The 22,897-nt window shown below is 39.6% G+C and overlaps 1 protein-coding gene across 3 annotated transcripts in view; it reads right to left on the bottom strand.

Moving 5' to 3' along the window:
• KATNIP (katanin interacting protein) overlaps nucleotides 1-22,897 on the bottom strand; it is a 136,136-nt gene that overhangs the window by 43,349 nt on the left and 69,890 nt on the right. For all 3 annotated transcript variants that reach the window (XM_067551201.1, XM_067551203.1, XM_067551202.1), the window contains 6 exons: nucleotides 22,474-22,576; nucleotides 18,371-18,583; nucleotides 15,432-15,572; nucleotides 11,087-11,984; nucleotides 2,445-3,176; nucleotides 1,391-1,599 (listed from right to left, as the gene is read on the bottom strand). In XM_067551201.1, coding sequence (XP_067407302.1) covers nucleotides 1,391-1,599; nucleotides 2,445-3,176; nucleotides 11,087-11,984; nucleotides 15,432-15,572; nucleotides 18,371-18,583; nucleotides 22,474-22,576 — 2,296 coding nt within the window. The remainder of the gene's footprint in view (nucleotides 1-1,390; nucleotides 1,600-2,444; nucleotides 3,177-11,086; nucleotides 11,985-15,431; nucleotides 15,573-18,370; nucleotides 18,584-22,473; nucleotides 22,577-22,897) is intronic.

Raw genomic sequence — 22,897 nt, 5'->3', positions numbered from 1 at the left:
AGCTGAATGATATATTCATATCTTACAGTACTCATGAAATACTTTTTATTCTAGTAATAAGTAGGGAGGCTTTTACACAGCATCTACTAAAGTTAATATATATATTTAAATTAGCAGGACCAGGTAACATTTACCCAAGAGTTTTTAAAAAACTATCCAAGGAGTTGTCTGGATTACTGAGGATGATTTTTAACAAATCTTAGAACACTGGGAATTTCCAGAGGACTGGAAAAAAGCTAACTTTGTGCTAGTATTTTAAAAGGCTAAAATTACTATTCAGTTTTGAAAAACGTGGCCTAGATGTTCCCAGTGTGAGACTACGAGGGAGCTATAGAAAACACATTTTTGGTATAGAGGCCTAGGCTAGCAAATACCTTATTGGAGGAGATCAGATGTTCTCTAGTTTGGCTACTGTCTGATCCCACCTTTCTAAGAAAGCGTCCCCACACTAACAGAAACTGTGGAGAACATTTTTTAAGAAAAATATTGAAGTACTAGCAATTGAAGATGAGTAAAGTGAAAGATAAATGTCCAATTTTATTGGGAATATTATGTCCCTCTTTTATATGTAAGTTCCAAAAAATCTATGAAGATTTGTGCTACATGAGAAAGAGTATTTTTTCTACTTTCCTCATACACAAGAAAGGTTACATGTTTTTTTCAAACTTTATTAAAAGAAATAGCAGTGGCCAGAGGTGGAAAATTTCAGCTCAAAAATAGACATTTGAGAAAATTATGGACAACTGAAAATGGAGGTTATGGAGAAAATGCTTAAATGAGCTTGACTATGTTCTTTGCTACCTATTCCATCTAGTACAGCAACATCTAACAAACCATAAGAATCAATTAGTTGGAATATGTTAGACTAAAATACTAATGCCTAACATATAACAAAAGGGAAAGCTTGCAGTGTAATTGGATGGCAGAAAGAGAGAAACTTTGAGTTCTGGTCACTTTTAATAGGTCACTGTAGGTTGGAACATACTGGTGCCTAAGAGCCCTGTGGACTGGCATTTGAGACCTGCAGCCCCTGACACTCAGGAAAGAACAAGTTTTGGATTAAAAACACTAATAAACCTCAAAGTGGTAAACACATGCAGCTGGGTCTAAACCAAAAGTAACACTGTCTATCCAAGTAATTAAAGAGGAAGATTGTGTATAATGTCACGATAGTCCTCATTAAATGCTCAGGAAAGACAAAAATTGGAATACAATATTAGTTTTAAAAACAAAATTCTCCCAGTAATGAGGTTGGAGATAAAATCCTGAAAACATACTGACACCCGTATTAGTCCCAGCTTCAGTCCCTGATGTCAATTATTCCAACTGGAACCATTCAATGGAAATAGAAGATAGTTTCTTTAGAAATTCTCATGAATATGTGTCCTACCTGCTTATTATCTGTTCTTAAGCCTGCTTGTGTAAAAGGTCTCTCATCTCCCTCCCCATCAGCAGTCCTTGGCCTCTTTAGCTCTTCCTCATATCTTAGCAAAGACACATTTTCAACTTCTCCATCATAAGTCTCATCAAAGCAGAATATGGCCTCTAGAATATCATCATCGGTAGTGAATAATATAGTATCTCCAAAGTGCTCTGGAGCTGAAAAGGACAACAAGACATTAGAACTTAAAAACACAAAGTGAAAGCACTGCAAACCCAGGGCTTCACTATACTACAATATGGAACTATGTTTTAACATGTGCTGAGTAATATGTTTAACTAATATATTGGAAATTGTAACATAGACAAGGGACAATTTATTCCTTGTCTAAGCTGTAGTTTACAGTCATGTTAATTAACATGTTAAAACACATTTTCTTAGCCCTAGTCTACATTTACTGGGCAATTTGGCGGCAGACGATGGGAGTTACGCAAGCTACGCAGAGTAGCTTGCGTAACTGCCGTCGACTGCCGTGCTTTCCTTCTGCGCACCGTCTTTACTGCACTGAGCTGACGGGAACGCAGTGCTACGCCACTTGGGGGGTGGATTTACTGCGCCGACTTCCTAATCAATTGAGCGAGTCTACACTGACCACTCAGTCGATCCAGATAGGTTGATCTGACAGCGGTGACTTTGCCGCCGTCAGTGTAGACATACCCTTATTGTAGTGTAGGTGACTTTTAAATTTAAAATATAAAGCTGTAAAAAAGATCCCTTACACACAAAAATAAGGACAATAAAAATAAAGCTCTAAGACTGTAAACTGCCTGGGGCAGAGACAATCTTCTATATTTTGTTTGTTCCCTGACCTGGCTGGGGACTTTAGGAGCTGTATAAATGTAAAATAATCTCTTTACAGAGGGTACATCTCCATTTGAATTGGGCAGTTTGATTCCCAGCTCATGCAGATGTACCCATGCTAACTCTACTTGAGCTAGCATGCTAAAAGCAGCAGGGTAGCCAGGTTTCATTTTCAGAAAGAAAATGAGGGATAATACTATACCTCCAGACAATGTTCCTGAAGCCTTTGCAATTTCTCCTTTAAAGATGCACTGCTCATCTAATAGCATTGTAATATCCTTCACACCTCGGAAGGAGTGTATTCGGGATTTATTATAATTCCAAATCCTAATCATAGCTACTTGACAAGGATTCACAAAACCAATATAGATAAGGTGAGGCTTCCCAGGAGTAAAAGGTGCTAGCCAAAGGTGCATGTCATCCTGTGTCCGATTTACCCCATCAGTTAGATTGGCTATTACTCTTGGATCTTTGCCATAGGCTGGTAAAATATTTATATCAGGTGGCTCAGCTCTTATCTTTGAAATCTGAACAGGCTCTCCTTTGGAACTAAAAACTTCAATTCCATTAAGACCAACATAGTGTCTGTCTCCCCATGTGGATTTAATGTCTATTATTAAGTGCTGTCCATAAGGCAAGACAGGGATTTTAAATTCACTTCCATCATCTGTCTCCATGGAATTTTCTTCTTGTCTTTTTGGTAACACTTGTATTCCTTCTTTCCTCTCAAGCTGATATTCTCCACGCCGGCTGATTTTCTGCTGATGGAGAAATTCATCAAAGATATCCCCTTGAAAATCCATGTTGGAGATTCGCCCCCGATGAGAATAATTGAACTTTAGAAGGGAGTTCCAGGACTCCTGTAGAGTGTGTTCTTGTTCACTATGCCACTTGGCTCTGAAGGTTTTTAGGCCTTCGACAGAAAGGGCTTCATCTGAAAATAAAATAAAAGATAAGTCTTTATATATGTAGACATTATGAGAAATTAATTCCCACAATGAAGACTAACAAACATAGACCACTGTGTTAATTATGTTGGGCCCTCTTGCTGTAGCAGTCTATTCTAATGCTGCAATTACATTGCTTCTCTCATCACACACAAGGTTAAAATCTCTGACTCCCTTTCCCAGCTTAGTGTTAAACAAAATAATTATGTCAATAAATGTTAATGTTGAGACACAAACCAATGAAAAAGGAAGGAATTCAAGCTTTAAGGCTGCCTGAGCATCTTCAACTTAGCACTGTTATGAAAATACAAGTCAATTACAGGATCATCATGCAAATTTTACATGAAAGAGCTTGGTCCAAAGGCCTCAGAAATCATGGGTGGCTTTCAGTGGGTTTTGGATTGTAGTATACAAGAGACTATAGTGGCATAGATGTGCAATTATACTGGTACAGCTTTGTATTTAGGCACAGGTGCACGAAAGGAAGCTGCTCTTTGAAGTATTCATAAAGAAAGCATGAAATGCTAATTGCTAACCCTCACCTTGCTACCCATAGTGCTCTAGCATTTCACACATAGATTTCAAGGATTACATTTTATTATTTTGCTTTTAAATTCACATCTTATTGCCAGGAGTAGCTGGAATGTGCATCATATACTGAACAATGTGGATCAAAGAACAAATATTGGATCTCATGCTTTTTTCCAGTGATCTTTTTAGTTGTGGTTTGCACAGATTTTAATTATTTCAAAACAAATTTATTTTCCTTTTCAGGACAAACATCACGTAAAGCATCCCTCCTCTCTTCCCCCACTCACCTCCCTGCTGCTGCCCATCGTGTCCCTCTTCCCCCCCCCTCCCCCCCGTTGCTCACCGCCGGGGGAAAGGGCGAGTGTGGAAGAGATGAGGGGGACTGACTGGGGGGGGGGGGAGGGATGCAGTGGCAAGTGGGCTGGCTGAGCAGGGGAGGGGGCAGGGCCTGGGGCGGAATGGGGGTGGGACTGGGATGGAGCAGGGAGTGGACTATGGGGGGCGGGGCCGTGGGCGGAAGAGGCAGGACGGAACCGTTCTGCCCTGGGGCCCAGAATTGCTGTCAGTGGGCCTGATCATAATGGTCCTTCATGGCTTTAAAATCTGATTTCAGTGGGACTTAAGCAGGTACTCAAGTGTTTTGATGAACCAGAGCCTCAGTGTGCAGGTTTGATGGTTCTCCGTGAATGAAGTTGAGGCCTTGCAGAAATAACAGAAGGGGCAACTTCACACTTGGCATTTTCTGAATTTTGAGAGCTTCATTTTCCAACTTCAACAGCCTTTTAATGGAAATTTTAATGTAATTATAGTTAAGATTTTAAAATGATTTTCACTTTAAATACCTTAACTTTATAAAGTACTTCCATAGGGGACTTTTGTTTTTGCCAGAGCTGCTATTTTTTGTTATTGTTGTTACAAAAGGTGATAAAATATTTCTTCCAGCTCAAAAGGTATTTATATCATTTTTTGGTTAAATAAACTAAAAAAATACACAGCTATAAATAGCTTTTCCTATAAACTCCAATCATGGCATAATACACATTAAGGAAGACAAAATAAGCTAAATTTGAATATAAACAGTTTATCTTTTTAAACCTCTATCATTTAAAAGATTTGGATCTGAGGAGCCACAATAGAATATTTGACATTCAATTTATATAGGGTACCTTAATGTTAAAGTGGCTTAGAACATTAATCAATTGAAAGGATGTTCAGAATGGAAGAGATTTAGTCCTGAAGAAACATTTAAACAGCTCATGGCAGGAGATGTGGGAGGGAATCTGAAAATGGAGAAAAATGGGTTTCTTGCTCTTCTTACAATTTATACACTACCCCAAAATGTGATAAGCATTACACAGCACAAACATGCCTGGTCTACACTAGGGAAATTTTGCAAAGCTTTCCACACATTGTTAAAAGCAGTTCAGCTCCACTGCTCTGAGCAATGCTGGGAGTTGTTGTAATAATTGGGGCGTAGCAGAACTACCCAAATTGTGAGGTCAATTGTTGGGAAATGAGTGAAAGTTCATAATATGTTACAATAACCTGTAACAATTAATGTTGATAGAAGGGGTATGAAAAGGAGGCAGAAAGAATGAATTACCCAAGCAAAAAGGTCTACTGATATCACCCAAGGACAGTGTTCAGATAATGATTGGTAAACAAGAGGAAAATGGATCAGATATTAATGGACCAAAATTGGTGTGCTGCAAATTAGGCCCAACTGGTGGACAAAATAATGAGGGGATGAGCTATTCCACCCATCACCTTTTTTCAGGGTCTTTAAAAAGAGACTTCAGAGGAGATCAAAATGGCTGGGAAATGGGTAGACTGAAAAGAGCGAGCTTCACCATCATGGCTGTCACTGCCTCCTGAGACCCTGGGATCCACCATGACACTGTTGGTCCTTCCTTGTCCTGATCTTGAAGGATGTTCTAGCCAGACTGGGCCAGGAAGAGGGACCCAGGGGACATTGCCATCTTCACTGGCTTTGGGTAAACCCCAAACACCACTTAGCATGTGTGTCAAAAGTAAAGCCCTCAGCTGTGCCTGCTCAGTACTTCTAACCCTAACAAGCCAGCTAGGCTGCCTGATGAATCTGTCTGATTGGCTGTCTGATTGGCTAAGGAAGCCAGAAGGCTGATTCTTAAACCTTGCAGCTGCAGTAGCTCGCTGTTCCACCTTGCATTTTGCTGTGATGCTGGGCATACGTTTCCCAGACCTGATGAAAAGCCTGGTGTGGCTCAAAACCTTGTCTCTTTTATCAACAGAAGTTGGTCCAATGAAAGATATTAGTTCACCTACCTTGTCTCTCTAAACAGGGGAATCTCAAGTAGAAATAAAGAGGTTATTTTACCTCTGTATTTGGCACTGGTGCAATCACTGCTGGAATACTGTATCCAGTTCCAGTGTCCAAAATTCAAGAAGGATGTCGATAAATTGGTGAAGGTTCAGAAAACAGCCATGAAGATGATTAAGATTTAGAAAACAAGCCTTACAGTGACAGACTCAAAGAGCTCAATCTATTCATCTTAACAAAGAGAAAGTTATTAAGTGACTTGATTACAGTCGATCAGTACCTACATGGGGAACAAATATTTAGTAATGGGCTCTTCAATCTAGCAGAGAAAGTTATAACATGGTCCAATGGCAGGAAGTTGAAGCCAGACAAATTCAGACTGGAAATAAGGCATACATTTTTAATGGTGAGAGTAATTAACCACTGCAACCATTTACCAAGGGTCATGATGGATTCTCCGTCACTGACAATTTTTTAAATCAAGATTGGATGTTTTTCTCAAAGATATTCTCTTGGAATTATTTTGGGAAGTACTATGATCTGTGCTATTTAGGAGGTCAAACTAGATGATCACAATGATTTGGGATGAAAAATGATGAGATGACAGTTATTCACATATTTATCTAGTTCTGGGAGTCTGAGCTCATCTTGATGTGTTCCTGACCTCCTACATAATGCAGGCAATAGAATTTCACAAAGTGATTCCTGCATCTGGCCCAATAGCTTGTTGAGTCAAGCATATCTTTAAAGCAGCGGTTCTCAACCTTCTTTTCCCCCGAGTACCACTTGGGGAAAAAAAAAGGGGGGGGGGGGGAACTTTCGGCGACGGCGGGGGGGACTTTCGGCAGTGGCGGGATTACATGGGGGATTCAGCGGTGCGGTACGGCTCGCATACCACCCAGCCTTCTTCGAAGTATCACCGGTTGAGAACCGCTGCTTTAAAGGGACATTCAGTCTTGACTTAAAGATTTTTGAATGATCTACCACTTAGCTAGGCAAGTTGTTGTGTTGTCTAATTACACTAAATTCGTACAAAATTTCCAGTTTGAATTTTTGAACTTCTTCTCTTAGCCTCTGGATTTCATTATGATTTTATATGCTAGATAAAACAATTCTCTAGTATTAGATATCTTGTTCCAAATTGAAGGGAATTCTGAGGCTTGGTTTATGGGTGGAAAAGAAGGAGCAAAATGACTGAAGGGCTTGAAAGTTAGAATAAGAGGTTGAATTTATATGCTGGGCACTGTGGAGCCAGGGAGGCTAAATAAAGGGGTGAGAAGGTATTAATGATGAATGAAGAAGATTATTTTAGTGGCAGCATTTTGTAAGGATCAAAGTGGTAATATGGATTTCAAGATGTTGAGAGAGAAGGTTGCAGTAATCAAGGCAGAAGATGATGGTATGGACCTGTGACTCAAGAAAGGATGGAATTCTTTTACATTTCAGCAATTGTTGGGATACCATTAAAAGCAACTAAACAAGAAGGCACTAAAATTGAGATACCCCCTGAAAATGCAGTAATAGGAAAATTTCTAATGAAGTTTCTTTTGTATTGATTCACAAACAAAACTGCACTGTGAATGAAAAAAATCATTTAAAGAGGATAAGAATTGTTGACATTAAAGAATCTTCATGTTTTCCATAACTCCTCCACCTTCTAATAGATGAAGGGTGAGGGTAATATACACATACTGATGTATAACATTGACATGAAGCATTATAATGATCAGATTAAAAAATTTGTTAGCTATATTTTTAATAAATTCTAATTATGGATAGTGAGTAAGTATATGGATAAGGTAACATGCTAGCCAAGGCTTTGCCTAGCATAACTTTATTTTTTTTTATAATTTCTCTCAGATATAATTTGCTGATTTGTTTAAAATGATATTGTTGGCAAGAAACGTAATGTGTGGTGTAGGAAGATGTAAGAGGTAGAAACATGTAATGATAAACAAAAACTCCTTTTTTTCTGGGAAACTCAGAAACTGGGTTACCCAGGACAACATGACACAAAAATTTCAAACTCAGCAGGAAAAATGTGAACATTAGGCAACTAAAACTTGTGTATACGTAATGTACAGGTTACCTAAAATCCAAAGAGCTGATGTGTTAAATGAAGTTAATTGGATAAAGATTAAGTAATCTGTAATGTAGAAATGTATAAAAGACCTAAGTGAACATGGGTCAAAACTGGAGAAACATCAGGTCAGAAACTGAAGAATGGGACTGACGGACCAGATCAAGGGATCAGAGAAGGCAATGACTATCAACGAAGCTGGAAGAACTTCCTAGTGCCCAGAATGTGGTAACTTGGACCCATTAATCAATTCTGTCTTGACTGTTATTATTTGTCAGGCATAAATGTAAATCCACACATGTAATGTGGTGCCCACCCCACACAAGGGCTAGAAGGGTTAAAGTGGCTAGGCAAGTCAATTAGCTGCACCCAAAAAAGGAAACAGAGCAGGCCACTAATTGGAAATGGGCTCAGGTGGGCAGAAACAGGAGGGGCCTGTATAAAGCCCAGGAGCTGTGAGCAGCAAGAGCCTGCAAGGAAGTCATCTATAGTCACTCCCTGGGAGGACAGAGGTTGGGCTGCTAAGCCCAGAAAGAGGGGGGAGCCAGATAGGTAGGAAGAAGCCCAAGGAAACAGCAGCAAGGGGTAGGACTGTACAGACCTTGGTTGCTTGTTATAGAGTCCTTGGGCTGGAACCCAGTGTGGAGGACAGGTCTGGGTTCAGCTACCAGCTACTGGTGCAGGGTGCTGGAGATGCCAGCCGGACAGCTGGTCCAGAAAGACACTGACTTCCCTGGAAGAGGAGGACCTTAGTGACCTGGCTGGAGGGCCAAGCCACAAACAGGAAGTTGCAGCTCCAGGAGCAAAAAGGGATGCAAGGTGAAAAAGACAATGGGTAGAGACACCGACAGAGGAGGGCAACACCTGGCAAGAGCTAATCCACAGAGATGTCAGAAGGAGGCGCCACGAGCGATGAGTGGACCCTGTGACAACACACCATAAGTGACAGTATTTATACATTCCAGACAGAACTAAAGGCGACAATTGATTAAGCCTGAATTGGGTGGACTTGTGACTCAGTTTCCCAACTTTTACCCTCAATAGCAATGACAGATTACTTTTTATGTTGTGAAATGTTATACCATAAAATACCCAGGATATGGAATCTGTTCAAGTTAGTGTGACCTAAGGAACCCCAATGTTCACATTTCCTGCCTTTTTGGTGCATAATTTCTCGACAATGCTGCATTAACCTTAGTTTTTTTCCATTTAATTTAGGCATACATCAAAACAAAGATTTAAAGCTATGGTAAAATACAATATAATCCAGTGATCTAAGCTTTACATGACCACATTGTGAATTGGTCCACTCTTTTGTTCTCAGCATAGAGACGTCATTTATTGTGGTCACTGCCCCTCAGTTAAATTATATATTCTGCCTGCTCTCGTTACAAGTGGGTCTCAATTCCTTAAAATAAAACAAAATCTGATTAAAGGATTTATATAGGATAAAATACATCCCAGAATTAAATGAATGGAATTTAGGCACATCAAACAAGGTTTAGGTCTACCAAACATAGAGCTGTATTATATAGCTCAGGGATTAGCCTGAATTGGATTCTCCCCTGCAAACATGTGCCAGTCACCTTTATCACCTCACAGAAAATGTACTTGTGTCCAAACAAATAAATTTACTCAAAGAAATGAGAAAAATTGAAAAAGGTGTTCCTCACCCCTTTTCTATTGTTGATGATGTATGAAGGACTGAAGCTGCAGTGGCAGCTTTTGACTCCTGAATTGTGTAGATTTAGTTACCTGCTTACTTATACATTTGCACCTGCCAGGACATTTCTTTCTATCTATCTAGTTTACATCTTAAAAGAAAGGTTATGGGAAATGGGCTGATTCTGAAGGTAGTCTTACAAGTATCTGTCCTTTGGCTTCTTGGCTGATTCCATGGATTATTACAGTGCAGAAGAACAGTTGCCACAAGTGGGAAAACAATTGCCTTGTTTCTCCTGCTGGGTTAGCTCTAAGGTCAGAGTCAGAGAGCTCTCCCTCTTCATTAGAGTTGTCTGCAGAGGGTTGTCCTTAAATATCATACAAGACCTGTGGATGTTGAAATACCTTCCTTCTGTTAGAATGGATGTCTCTTAAATGGAGTTCAGGACTGCTCCTATGAAGGAGATACTTTGAGGTGGAATGAAATCAGGGACTTCTTCCAGTTTATCTGCAGCCTTAGTGATCATAACAGATTGCAATCTGACTCCAAGGAATACTTATTGTTCACAGCCTGAATGGACAAGACCCATTAGCCAGTCATCCAGATAAGGAAAGACATTATTGACCCTTTTAAATATTAGCCAGATCTACACACAGTGTATCCACCTAGTGTGGATACAATTATACCAGTATAAAAGTGTTTATACAGATATAGTTTATCCCCCTTCCCATAGGGGAATAAGCTCTACCAGTATAAGCACTTTTATATCAGGATAACTACATCCACAGTAGGGGGATTGTACCACTTTATTATACCATGAAAGGGAGCCTGGAAGCCCTCGCACGGTGAGGCTGATCTGGAGCCATACACTGTGGAAATGCAGGCTCCTCAGCAGCCCACCAGATGAACTGACAGGAAACCAGTCAGGTTTCTGACAGAACCCTGCCTGAGAATCAATTCATCCAAAATTCATCAAATCTAAATCATTTTTACAAAACATTTCAGTTTTGATGAATAGGCGGTTTCTGATTCAACTGTTTCATCAGAATTTCCAACCACCCCTATTGCAAAGATAACCTTCCAACTTAACTAATCATGGAATCCACTCCTCCTCTGAACACGTTAGAATGTAAGCTGTTCAGGGTAGGAACTATCTAGCATTATATGTTTGCACTGTGCCTAGTACAGTGGTGTCCCTGTCCTGGTTGAGAACAACAAAAACTAAATATTGCATTAGTGTAACTAAAATCCAATCTCACATTACCCTGATAATAGAGAATATATAAGCAATGCTTGAGGTAAAGATGCTGTCAACAGCTCTTACCTGTGAGTGTCAGACCTTCATCTCCATGGCTTGTAGTACATAAACCCTCCTTTCTTACACCTCTGCCACTTCTTCTCCCACCAGCAGGACATTCAGGGGTGCAGCAATATTTGTTAGAAAGCTGGTCCAAAACATCCAAGTCAGTAGTACAGCCTTTACTGGTTACCATTTGTGTCATCTCATCTCTATTTGCATTCCTACTGTTGGATCTCCCCACTTCACTTCTGTGACATTTGATAATCTCATCAATTAGTCCTGGAGAGCCCCTTATGGTGCCATCAGACTGCGCTTGAACTCTCAAATCTAAAGGGTGCTCTGTATCCAGCCAGGAGGGCTTCTGTTTACTGGAACTGCCATGGCACTTCTCTGTCACTTGGGAAGAGGATTGTAACCAAGATGGAGTTACACCTGTAGATTCAGATAATTTTCTTCCTGTTAGTTTTTCCATTTGCTCACTCATAGTAAGTTCATCATCAGACTGAACATGCTCTATAACTGCTGATTCTGACACATCATTCTTGAGAGCCTTCTTAGAGACAGGAGCTGATAACACTTTCAGATCTTCTTCTAATCTAGTCAGTTTCTCTTTCCTAAAGTTGATGGAATTGATCATTTCCTCAGGGAGGTTTTCTTCTAAGGAAGATTTCCAGTGTAATGAAGCCTTGTCTGGCTGTGCATATTTTAAATACAGGTTCTCCTTATTGCCTGTGCTAGTAGCCCCATTTGAATTTTTTCTTCCTTGTGTAGAATGTGTAGCAATATCTTGTCCATTATCTTTAAGGTCAATTGTAACGCTGCAATCAGTGACTAGATCTCCACAGCCTTTTTCTAACTGACCATTGAATACAAGGTTCTCATCAACATATAGTTTCACATTCTTTGCACCTATGTCAAGGTCCTAAAGGGAAAGAAATAGAAGAAGGAAGATTTGTATTGCACTGCCCAAGCATCAGCTATAGCAGAATTGAAACACTGACTCCAGAATCATAGACTCTTAGAAGATTAGGGTTGGAAGGGACCTCAGGAAGTCATCTAGTCCAATCCCCTGCTCAAAGCAGGACCAACCCCAACTAAATCATCCCAATCATGAATTATGAACCCCAACTAAATCATCCCAAGAATGAATAGGGAACATATTAATATAATATTATATTAATCCCTATAAAGATGTAAAACATTTTAAAAGTTTAGGTTCCAAACAATCAGACTTTCATGGGGAGTACTGTGTAGGTCCAGGAGAATAGAATTTCCCCCTGCAGATTGTGGGTCACTAGTATAGCCACTCCACAGATGCTAAAATAATCCATGAGCTGCTACCCAGTAAACCCTATAAATGAGAAGTGTTGGCTAGTAGGTATGTGTAGTGATGGACCCACTAGCTCAGCTCCCACCCCAACCCTCCTCTGTATCGTTGCAGGCAGAACTACCATAGAGAGGTATTCTGTCATTTTCAAGTGAAACCACACTTCCACTATGGTCAGCACCTTCCAGGCCTGTGAGGAGGGGAGACAGAAGATTTGGCTTTAGAAATTACAGTTTGTTTTTATATGACTGTATAAACTAAACACACTGGGAAAAAATATGACTGTCCTAAATTCCCTGTAAGAAGAAGCCAGTAAACAGAGGATCCAAAATAGCTGATACTATTGTTTCAAATATAGTCAGAAGTTTAATATATGGGCAATTTATAACTAGAGCTGGGCTGGAAACCATTTCTGAGAGACTGAAAATTTTTACTGTCCTGAATCAGGACAAAAAGTTGAAATCTCCAATGTTCGTAAAGTGAAAAACAAAACAAACAAAAATGGTTTCGGTCAATCAAAATATTGCATTTAAGTTTTGACCTCTTCTTTTTTTAACCTTTCATTTTAATTAGCTTAAATTTATAAACAAACACTAATTTAGAACCAGAAAATTGAATTTTTCATTAAAAAATGTTTCGACAATTTCAAGACTTTTTCTTCAACATATTTTGAGTTCGGAGATTCATCAGAAGTGACTCTGTTCACAAAGTCTATTTCGACGAATCAATATTTTTTTTATGACAAATGATTTGTTCAAAAATTCCTGACCGGCTCTGCCTATAATCACCCCCAGAGCATTAATTCCTTGAGTAGGATATGCACACAACCCTAATGGTTATTACTTATCCACAGGTACCAGGAGGTATGATGCAAAGGAGAATGTTCTAATGTGGATCTATGGAGGTAATTCTCAAAAGGAGGAAGTGAATTTCATTGTGAGCCTTTTTATAAACAGTGAAATTCACAGATGAACACACTTCTTAAGTGAATTAACACTTTAAACCATTAAATTTAGCAAGCCCATTAATTCTACGTACCTCTTAGTTAAAGTAAAGGTAACTTCCTTAAAATTTATGGTTTGGCCATTGTTATACCTGTATTATAATGAATCCAGTAAATGTAGGTCTAGATCCAAAACCCAGTGAAATCAAAGGATAGATTCCTGTTCACTTAATAGGCTTTAGATCAGGCCCTTTATCAGCCAGTTGCAAATTTGGTGTGTGATTTCTCTTAAATTAGTAAACTTGACTATGTTGGTGATTATCTTTCTGCTGTAGAGGTATTTATGTCTATAAACCTGGCAGATATTGTCTTTGCATTAAAATCAATACATGTAGTAGATGTCTTCTGAAGTGACCTTAAGCTTTAAACTATAATGTTGAAGCAATACATTTTCTTTCAGACTTCCCTTAAATTAATACACAAACTTTTTCATTTAAATTAGTTAAATATTCTGTAGTAATTATGTGGCTTGTTCTAACAGTTTCCTCCCCACCACTTCTTTTGACCTTCAGTTTCCTGTTTTAAAATCCCAGATCCCTATACAATCTGAACATTTCCAGTTTCTGTTTAAGTACTTGTTCAAACTGAGCTGAGCTTTGCATAGCATTGCAAATATATTTGGGCTTCCCTTTGGGTTCATTTAAATACGCTTTCCCACACATGGCCTTTTTGAGGGGGAGAGGAAAGGGGAAGCAGGTGGTGATACTCAGGATCCTAAAAAAATAGTAGTTTTATTTATTTTATTAAGATTTATTTTAGCAGGGGAGGGAGTGATCAGAGGACTGTTATAATTTAAATTGTAAAGACCTTTATTACTTATTTCTTTAAAAATATTTGAATACAAATGAATACAGATGCTAAGGTTTCCATATCACAGACTACAGTGAACCTTGCAGAATTGCTTTCTATTAGTTCCTCACATGCAAAATAGTGGACCAGATCCTCAGCTGGTGTAAATCAGCACAGCTCCACAGAACTCAATGGGACTACACTAGTTTGTGCTAGCTGAGAATGTGGTCACAGTTGGGGGTTTTTCAATTATTTCATGTATCAAAACAATTAAATCAATGTACAGTTATATTTGTGACATATTGAACACTTTGTGAAAACAGATCAGTATTATTTACTCCACAAATAGCAGTCCTTTTCAAAGGGTTTAGAAAAGTCAGGTAAATGTAACCCACATTTAACACACAGAGCAACAAGGATTCCTGAAAATAATTTTAAACTGGTGTTATATTGTATTTGTGAAGACTGTTTTTCCTCTGTGGCAGTTTCTATACATTTGTATTGCCATATGCTTATATAAGAACACAGATGAGAGCAAGTCAGAAAGGATAAAGCTTATCTCATTTATAATCCAGAACAGAAAATCCTCTTTGACTCAGTACCTGGGAATTTTCTAAACTGAACATCATAGTGTACTAACCACAATAATTTCCAGGGTTAATTTCAGATACATGAATCAGTGACTATCTGCCATGTGATGTCTCTTGTAATGCTAGAATATTTTAAAGTTTTAATATGCATAGTACACTCCAAATTTCAAGTAACATAATCTACAGAATCCTGAGTTGAAGAGTGAGTCTTTCTCTCTCTCATAAATCATCTATACAATAATCATGTGATCAGACAAATGGTCTTCTCCATTCTGATAATGTAACCCAAACAGAAACCTGCATATTGAGATGCACTTACCTTTCCGCGTCTCAGTTTCTGATTACCAGTAAAGTCACAACAAACATTCTATGCAAGGCTTTTGTTACCCCTTCTGAGATACTAGCAAGGCATTTGTAACAGCTCTGAAAGAGAATACTGACTTTGTTGGTGAAAACATTAGGACTTGCATTTCTACCACTGAGAATTAAGATAACAACAAAACTCCACAGTAGATGGATGAGACACCCCTCCAGAACCCCCTTCCTATTAGAGAAGATAATACCTATGTTTATTTCACACTTTTGGAAGAAAGGTCAAACTGAGTCTCTCTAAGTCTAAGGTGAGTGTATACAGCAAGGAGTTGAGAAGAAGCTTCTTACACTAGGAGTTGTCGTGTTGTAATTCCAAATCTTGATCTTAGATATACCAAAGTCATGTGACCGGCTGGGATTGCGGATAACAAAGTAAAGCTGAACTGGCGCATGGAAAGGGCATGTCCACAGGAAGCGTTCCTTGGTACTCTAAAACACGGACAAGCAGAGATTGTTACTAATAGGCTTTTTTTCTCCTGAAGCAGAATAACTGTGATTAACTCACAGCTCACCAGAAAAAGGGAGCAAGGAGCCAAAGTCATAGGAACAACAAATTGACAAACAAAGCTGCTAAAGAGAAAACAAAAGGAAAAAAACCTTTAACTCCAGGCTCCAAACTGTACATTCTACTCTCCTGCCTGCAGAAAAGCCCAGAGCAGACGGGCAGTTAGATATAGGTCTGTCACCTGCTGTGCTTGTGAGAAGTCTGCATGTTCAACAGTGCTCAGACTGTCTGCAATGCTTTGTAAATGCAGGGTCAAAACCAGTCCACAGTTTATTTTAATCAAATTAATCAGCTTTTCAAGATGAGGAGGGCAGGAGGAGGGGAGATCATTTGCGTCCAGAGGACACTGAGAAAAAGATTAATACAATTTCTGAAGGTACAATTTTGGCTTACCTCTTAGGAATAAGGGACTCTATGTTATTTTCAATACTAACCCTGCTTTATCAGACTTTTTTGCAGACAATTGATTGCAATTTCAGACCTAGAGCTTATAGATATACAGAGGTGTGCACTTGATGTTTTTTGAAGTGTCATAGAGAACCACATTATGGATTTGTATAGACATCTGAGAATGAACAACAGGGATTAAAAAACACAATACTTTGGCACTCTTTGTAGCCTGCAATGATCTACCACTGCATGTGCAGCAACTGAGTTTACAACAGGGGTCAGAGAGCAGAGCTGAGTTTTGCCAAACCCATGATCCCCACCCCAGCTACTGAGATCCTCCTGTGCTTTTACATGGCCAACAGCTGGGCAAAGAGTGAGACGCAAGAGGTTTCAAAAGCCAAGAGGAAAAGAGTGGGACATGTTCTGGCAACCAGAAAGGATGGTATGTTGGCAGCTCTAGGTAAAGTCAGGTGAGGATGCACATCATTGGTGGGGGACAGTACAAGAGCCTGATGAAAATTTTCTGTTGAAACTGTTTTTTCAACAGAAAACTGAGTTTTTGACAACACAAATTTTTTGTGAAAAGTATGCTTTCTGTGAAAATCTTTGCTTTTTTTTGGTCAACTATCAAATGCTCAAACCCCAAATATTTCAAACAAACCCCCAAACATTTCAATTTAGAAATGCTGCTGCGGTTGCACAAAGGAGATATAGTTCAGTTGTCTCATAGTCCCTTTCCCCTCTATTTCTGACCAGCTCCAGATAGGAGGCTTTCAGAGTGGTAATGGATTTTAGCAACTTGGAGAATGGAAGTTACTGTTGGGTTGTGGGGACAGACTTTGACCCTTTCCAATTCTCCAAAGTATTCTTTCTCTTCCAGACCACCTCATTCTCCTCTTTAAAATCCTTCCATTGAAGTTGAAGTGGAAGTCAGAAAGTTAAAATTCTTATTCTCATCTTCAAGGCATGCAGCCTGCTTATAGCTTGCAGGAATCACCACAAACCTCACCACCTTTTGTTCCAAATTCAAGGTGCATGTCTTAAACCTTAATGCCTTTGACCATATAGATACATAACACAGGATACATGTAATTTATAAAAAAAACCTCACACATACCACCAACACAAAACATTACACTGCACAAAGAATTTTCCCCTGGGAAGAGTATGATAAGAAAGATCAAACCACATGTGACAGGTGTTTGTCACAGTGCACCCACTGGAAGACATGCAGTATAAGAATAGAACAGAATAATATGCTGCACATCACTGTTATATCTGAGTGGCTCATATATACTAATCAATTTATCTTCACATAGTCTGTGAGGGAGAAAAGTATTATCCCTATTTTACAAACTGGGAACTGAGACACAAAGAGATTAAGGATACAGTTTTCTAAAAGCACCTACATCTCTTAGACCTGAAGTCCAACTGACTTTCAGTAGAACTTAAGGACTTCTAAAAGTTTACCTCAAGTGACTTGCTGAAAAAGTCACACAGTGAGTGTACGGCTGAGGTGAAATCCTGGCCCTGTAGAAATCAATGTGAGTTTTGCCCCTGATCTCAATGAGACCAGGATTTCATCCCAGAACTCAAGTTCAGTGGTTTTACCACAGAACATCCTTTCTCCTCCTCTGCCTCTCACTGCCTAAGCTTCATCCAAGGTTTCCAAGCTGCACATCTCTTTTGTTTAATTCTTTCATGGATCTTTATGCCACCCCTATGCCTGGATCCATCCAGTGACCTCCCTAGGCAAAAGGTTAGCAGTGGGGTGCCCCAAACTTCTGTCCTAGGATCAGTGTTTAATATATATTAAGCGTCTGGAAAAAGGAGTGAAGGTGCAAAATTTTCAGAAGACACAATTATTTAGGTTAATCATTAGAGGAAATAATGAGGAAATGCAGAAGAGTCACAAAACTTTCCAGAAAAATTCTATCTTGGCAAATAGATACATTACGTTATAGTCCATCTTTTTATAATTTGAATGTGCTCCTGTAATTAAAGCCTATATTACAGTGCAAACACGCCAGGAGAGAGAGAGGTAAGGTCTCCTCACTTTTGAGCACCAAACTGTGCAAATCCTAACATTTAAAATTCAATTACTCAAACTAATTCATTTTTATATTGCTAATTATATATTGATCACACTCATCTTGGACAGAGCTCCATCAGCAATAAACAATACATTACATATATTTAAAATCACTGAATAAGTGGTGAAATTCAGGTTTAAAACTTTTTAGAAAGAAAATAACTTACTGAGAGATCATAAACCATAAAGAAAACTATTGAAAGGAAGGAGGCCTGTATATGTGGGATGAAGACAGCTTACATTCAGGCTCCTATTGACCAGGCAGCAGAGATCCCCTGGAGAGTCAGTATTTCGGATGTCCACATCATGAGGAGACACAAACATCTTGACAGTATGTAAATCAAAGAATTCCACCTCTGTCAAGCCCACTTTGACGTCATTCCCCCAATTGGAGAGGATTTCCATAGTCACGTAAATGGCATCCTGTACTTCCGCCTTTGGTTGCAATTGGCCCTAAAAGAGATTTTGTTTATACGCATAGATTACATACACAAAATAGAGTAAAAAAAATGTTATGGTTGCAAAGTCAAGTTCTCAGAAGTTGTTACCTGTCAGCTCTGTGTTCTTGGGGAATCAGGGTGCAGTACCCAGCCTGTCTGACTCATGAAGTACCACCCTACCCCCATCCCCACCCCTAGCCTCTGCTTGAACCAGAACTGATCAGAAGAAAGACTTACAAAAAGCAATGAAAAGGCAGTGGGAGACGCATCTAAACCACTCCAGACAAGGGTGACAGGATTAAGGCAACTCCCCTAGCCTCATTTGCATCAAAGATGTGACAAGGAGGCATCTCCATTAGCATAGAGAATGGAGAACAGAGATTCCAAGGCATGGACTACACTGAACTCTGGGATCGGAAAAGCATGGAAGCACTGCATGATGGGGGATCTCTGCTCCCGATGTTAATGAACTCAACCCATGCTTGCACACACCCAGCTCAGCAGATATCAGACCAATTCTATTAATGAACCCTCTACTGGCTTCCAAATACTGAATCTGCCTAATTGCATTCTGAGCTCCATCCAAGGAACACTGCCCATAGCAGGAATGATCAGTTCCTGTTGTCCAGCCTAAACAAAACAATTCTGGTATACTCCTTTGGGCCATTGTTTACCCATAAACAAATCTAGTGTTCTCCCTTGAACAACTGTTTCTTCCCTATCCAAGTTCAAAACTCTGTTCTGATGCCTGGATCCAAAAGCTGCATCAGTTCCACTGGGACGTCACCTTTTCCTGACTGATCATGTTGGGGGTTCTGCCTGTCTCAAGCACTCCGGACCCTAGGTTGAACAGCCCGTCTCCTGGGAACCTTCAACCGGTTCAAGGTGTACTGATTGGTGAGACCCCAGCTCTCTCTCTCTCTCTTTGGTTAGGCCCACTTTTTCCCCTCAGATTTGATCTCTCTCTCTTTCTCTCTCTCTTACTCCAGATATAGCTTTCTAAACCTGACTTTTGTAATCAAACCTGGGCTAGCAATTGAAATAATGTAATATTGTAACTATTTGGTTGTTTTTCTCTCCTTGTATGGCTATTACTATTAGTATTGTAAGTTTTATATACCTGGCGATAAAATAACTTTTATAATCAAGCTGGTTGCCAGACTTTCTCTTGCCTACTCTTGCGTGTTCTCGGCTTTCCTATTTTGCTCTGCAGCAACGCTCCTCTTACCTAAGCCAAAGATCCCTGTAATGTCCAAAAATCCTGTGGGATTTGCTCATCAAGGGGGTTACTACCAGAACAATTATAACGTTAAAGTGGGGACAGGGACATGCTGAACCTGAGGCATATAAGAGTGTCAGTTTGGAAGTGCTTCTCGACCCAGCCTGCTCAGACGTACTCTATTCCGGTGCAGTGTCTGTGGCATATAAGGATGGCAGCTTGAAAGTGCTGCTCAACCGAGCCTGCTAAGTCCAGGGACATATAAGAGGTCAGCTTGGGCATGCTGATCAACCTGGTTCACTCAGACACTCTCTTAATCTATGTGTGTGTATGTGTGTTCATCAGATTCTGGGGCTCGAGGAACCCAGCCCTGGGAAACCTAGGTCCTGCAGGGAGGGGACTTGCAGAAGGGAGAAGCAGAGTTCTGTATGGACACACAAGTGACACAAGCAGTACATTGATAGAATTACAGAACCCATCCCCATCCCAGGAACGTAACCCTAATAAATGAGTGCACGCCCAGGTGATGGGCAAAACTGGTAACAAAGTTTGGAAATGTCAGAATTAAGGTTGCCTTGATAAGGTTCATTTTGACCTCATGTGCATCGTAATAGTCCTGCCCAACATTACATAGGAAGTCTATTGGAGAGCAAAGACTAGAACTCAGCACTCCTAGGGCCCAGTCCAGTCCCAAGGCTTTAAACACAAGAGAATCTCCCTTCTCTTCTTGCAACTCTGCCTCATTCACTTTTCATTCTGTGCAATGAGTCAGGCAGAGATGATCTGTCAAACAAATAGTATGTGAGCTGTAATTAAAGATGACCTCTGACAGCATATGCATATGGGCATCAAACTGCAGTTGCACGAACAACCTATATTCTGGCACCTTCTAACTTCTGAGTGCTTGGCTTTGCAACCATAATGATCATTTAATGTATTTTTGTTATGCAATTTCTTAGATTTGTTCAAAACAATTTTAAAAAATGGTAACTTATCTTAGTAATTGTGGTTCTTTGAGATGTGTTATCCAAATGGATTTCACTTTTGGTGTGAATATGCCCCATGCATGCAAGATAAGATTATTTTGGCTAGCAGTGTTCCTTGGGGCCATACTTGCACCCTATATGTCTTTGTGCTCCTCCTTACCCCGCCCACATCTGAAGCCATAAGGGGTGGAGCAGGCCCAACCATTCTCCAGTTCCTTCACCAATACAGAATCCCAGAGGAGTAGAAACTCATTAGTAGCAAGGTAGAAGGGCGGGTCATGGAATCCATGTGGACAATGAATCTCAAAGAACCACAGTTACTGTAGGATAAGTAACCATTTCTTCTTCAAGTGACTGATCATATGGATTCTACTCTTGGTGACCAACAAGCAGTTATCTCTTTGACTGGTGGTGGGTAGTAGGAGTCATACTTAAAAATGACTGTAGGACAGCTCTACCAAAGTGGGCATCCAATCTGGAAGTGGAGACTGGGGCATCTATATAATAAGATTCTTGGATTGTCACTTTATATGTCACTCTGAAGCTAGAATGTCTGTAGAGTCAGTATGTAGAGATGGAAACAACTACAAACATTGTTGAGAATTCTTTTCATTCAAAATATCACCAGGTTCAATCATCACTGGGATTCACAGTGTATTATCATCCACATTCAAAATTCTCAGCCATTTTGACTTTACAAATTACACTCATGTGACATCAAGGCATGTATCTATGCCATACCAAGAGTATTAAACCATGGTTAAATCAGACACAAAGCAACCAATAACGACTCTTATTCTGCAGCTAATTTACATGCAACAATTCCTTTTGTTGTATGAGGGAGACTGCACAGATTGTGGATTACTTGGACCAACTGCCACACCCATGGGACAGTGCAGGCTTTCAGTTACTGGTTTTAATATAATGTAGTCTATCCATAAAGTTGTTTGGTTTTTGTAGGTTTTATTCACTCTGGGACACAAATGTTAGTTCGGATCAGGTGGGGTGGAGAGAGAAGGTAAGTGCAGAAGAAATATTTTTATACAAAATGATAGTCTCTGGCTAGTTCTCTCTTGAGTAACACTACCCTAGAGATGCCTTGAGTGGATTCAGTCTTCAATAAGACGCAGAAAAAGAAGTATAATAAAATTTGTTAATATATTTGATGAGGATCAAATCACACTGTGAAATGAATGTGACAAACCAATAGAATATATGGAAACCACAGAGCTAAATCTGCTTAACTAGACCCAATAACTTATACAGTTTGAATTTACTTCCTATGGATGTGTCTATGGAGCAAGAGTTGCATGTGACTTTGAAAAAAGAAACATTAAATGAGAAAGTTTGAAATGATACAGGTTTTGCACAGGTACAAGATAAACATTTACTTAGGGTTCCTAATTCATTGTGCCACTATACAACTGCATTTTCCAAACATATATGACCAGTAGGACCCATATGCCAACTTCTCACCACAAGAGACGGAGACCCTGGCAATTCAATAATACAAGGAATCACCATCCCCACAGCTGCTCCCCGAGGCATATTGAAGTCATGTTTCCTGTGCCAGCTCCCACAAGGCCACAAGTCACTTAAAGTACCACTTTTATATTTTGGTTTCTGATCAGATCTGGATGGCAGAATAGTTACAAAGCTGTGATTATTGCATCTATCTGTACAAGCCTTGTTTCTCACCACAGAATCTGGCTCCGGTTCCTCAGCTGGTAGGACTCCGTGATTGTGGCAGGCAGAACAGCTCTCAATTTGCTGCAATAGTTTCAAAAGTTTCTTCTGTTGCCTGAAACATAGTCACACTCTTAGAAATTTTGTTTGTAAACCTTTTACTTGGAAAAAAATACTGAGTTGGAGTTAAGGTGAAGAAAACTCAGGATGAAAAAAAAAAAAAACCACCAAACTCATGCAGGCTATTATAGTTATCAAAAAAACTATTAGAAGCGCATGAAATTCAGACAAAGATGTACTTAAAAAGCAAATATGGAAAAGCATGGAGCTGCCTTATTTCTACCTGCATATCAAAGCGGCAGCATTTTTCTTTCTTTGTTTCCCATATACTTGCTTTGTAGGATGTGCTATTTTTAGATAAAGGACTTTAACAGGA

Source organism: Emydura macquarii, unplaced genomic scaffold (assembly GCF_026122565.2).
Source record: "Emydura macquarii macquarii isolate MOO-44397 ecotype Brisbane River unplaced genomic scaffold, CSIRO-AGI_Emac_v2 contig_1348, whole genome shotgun sequence".
Classification (NCBI taxonomy): Eukaryota; Metazoa; Chordata; order Testudines; family Chelidae; genus Emydura; species Emydura macquarii.
The sequence above is the reverse complement of the archived record's forward strand: the minus strand, read 5'-3'. Positions and strand labels throughout refer to the sequence as shown.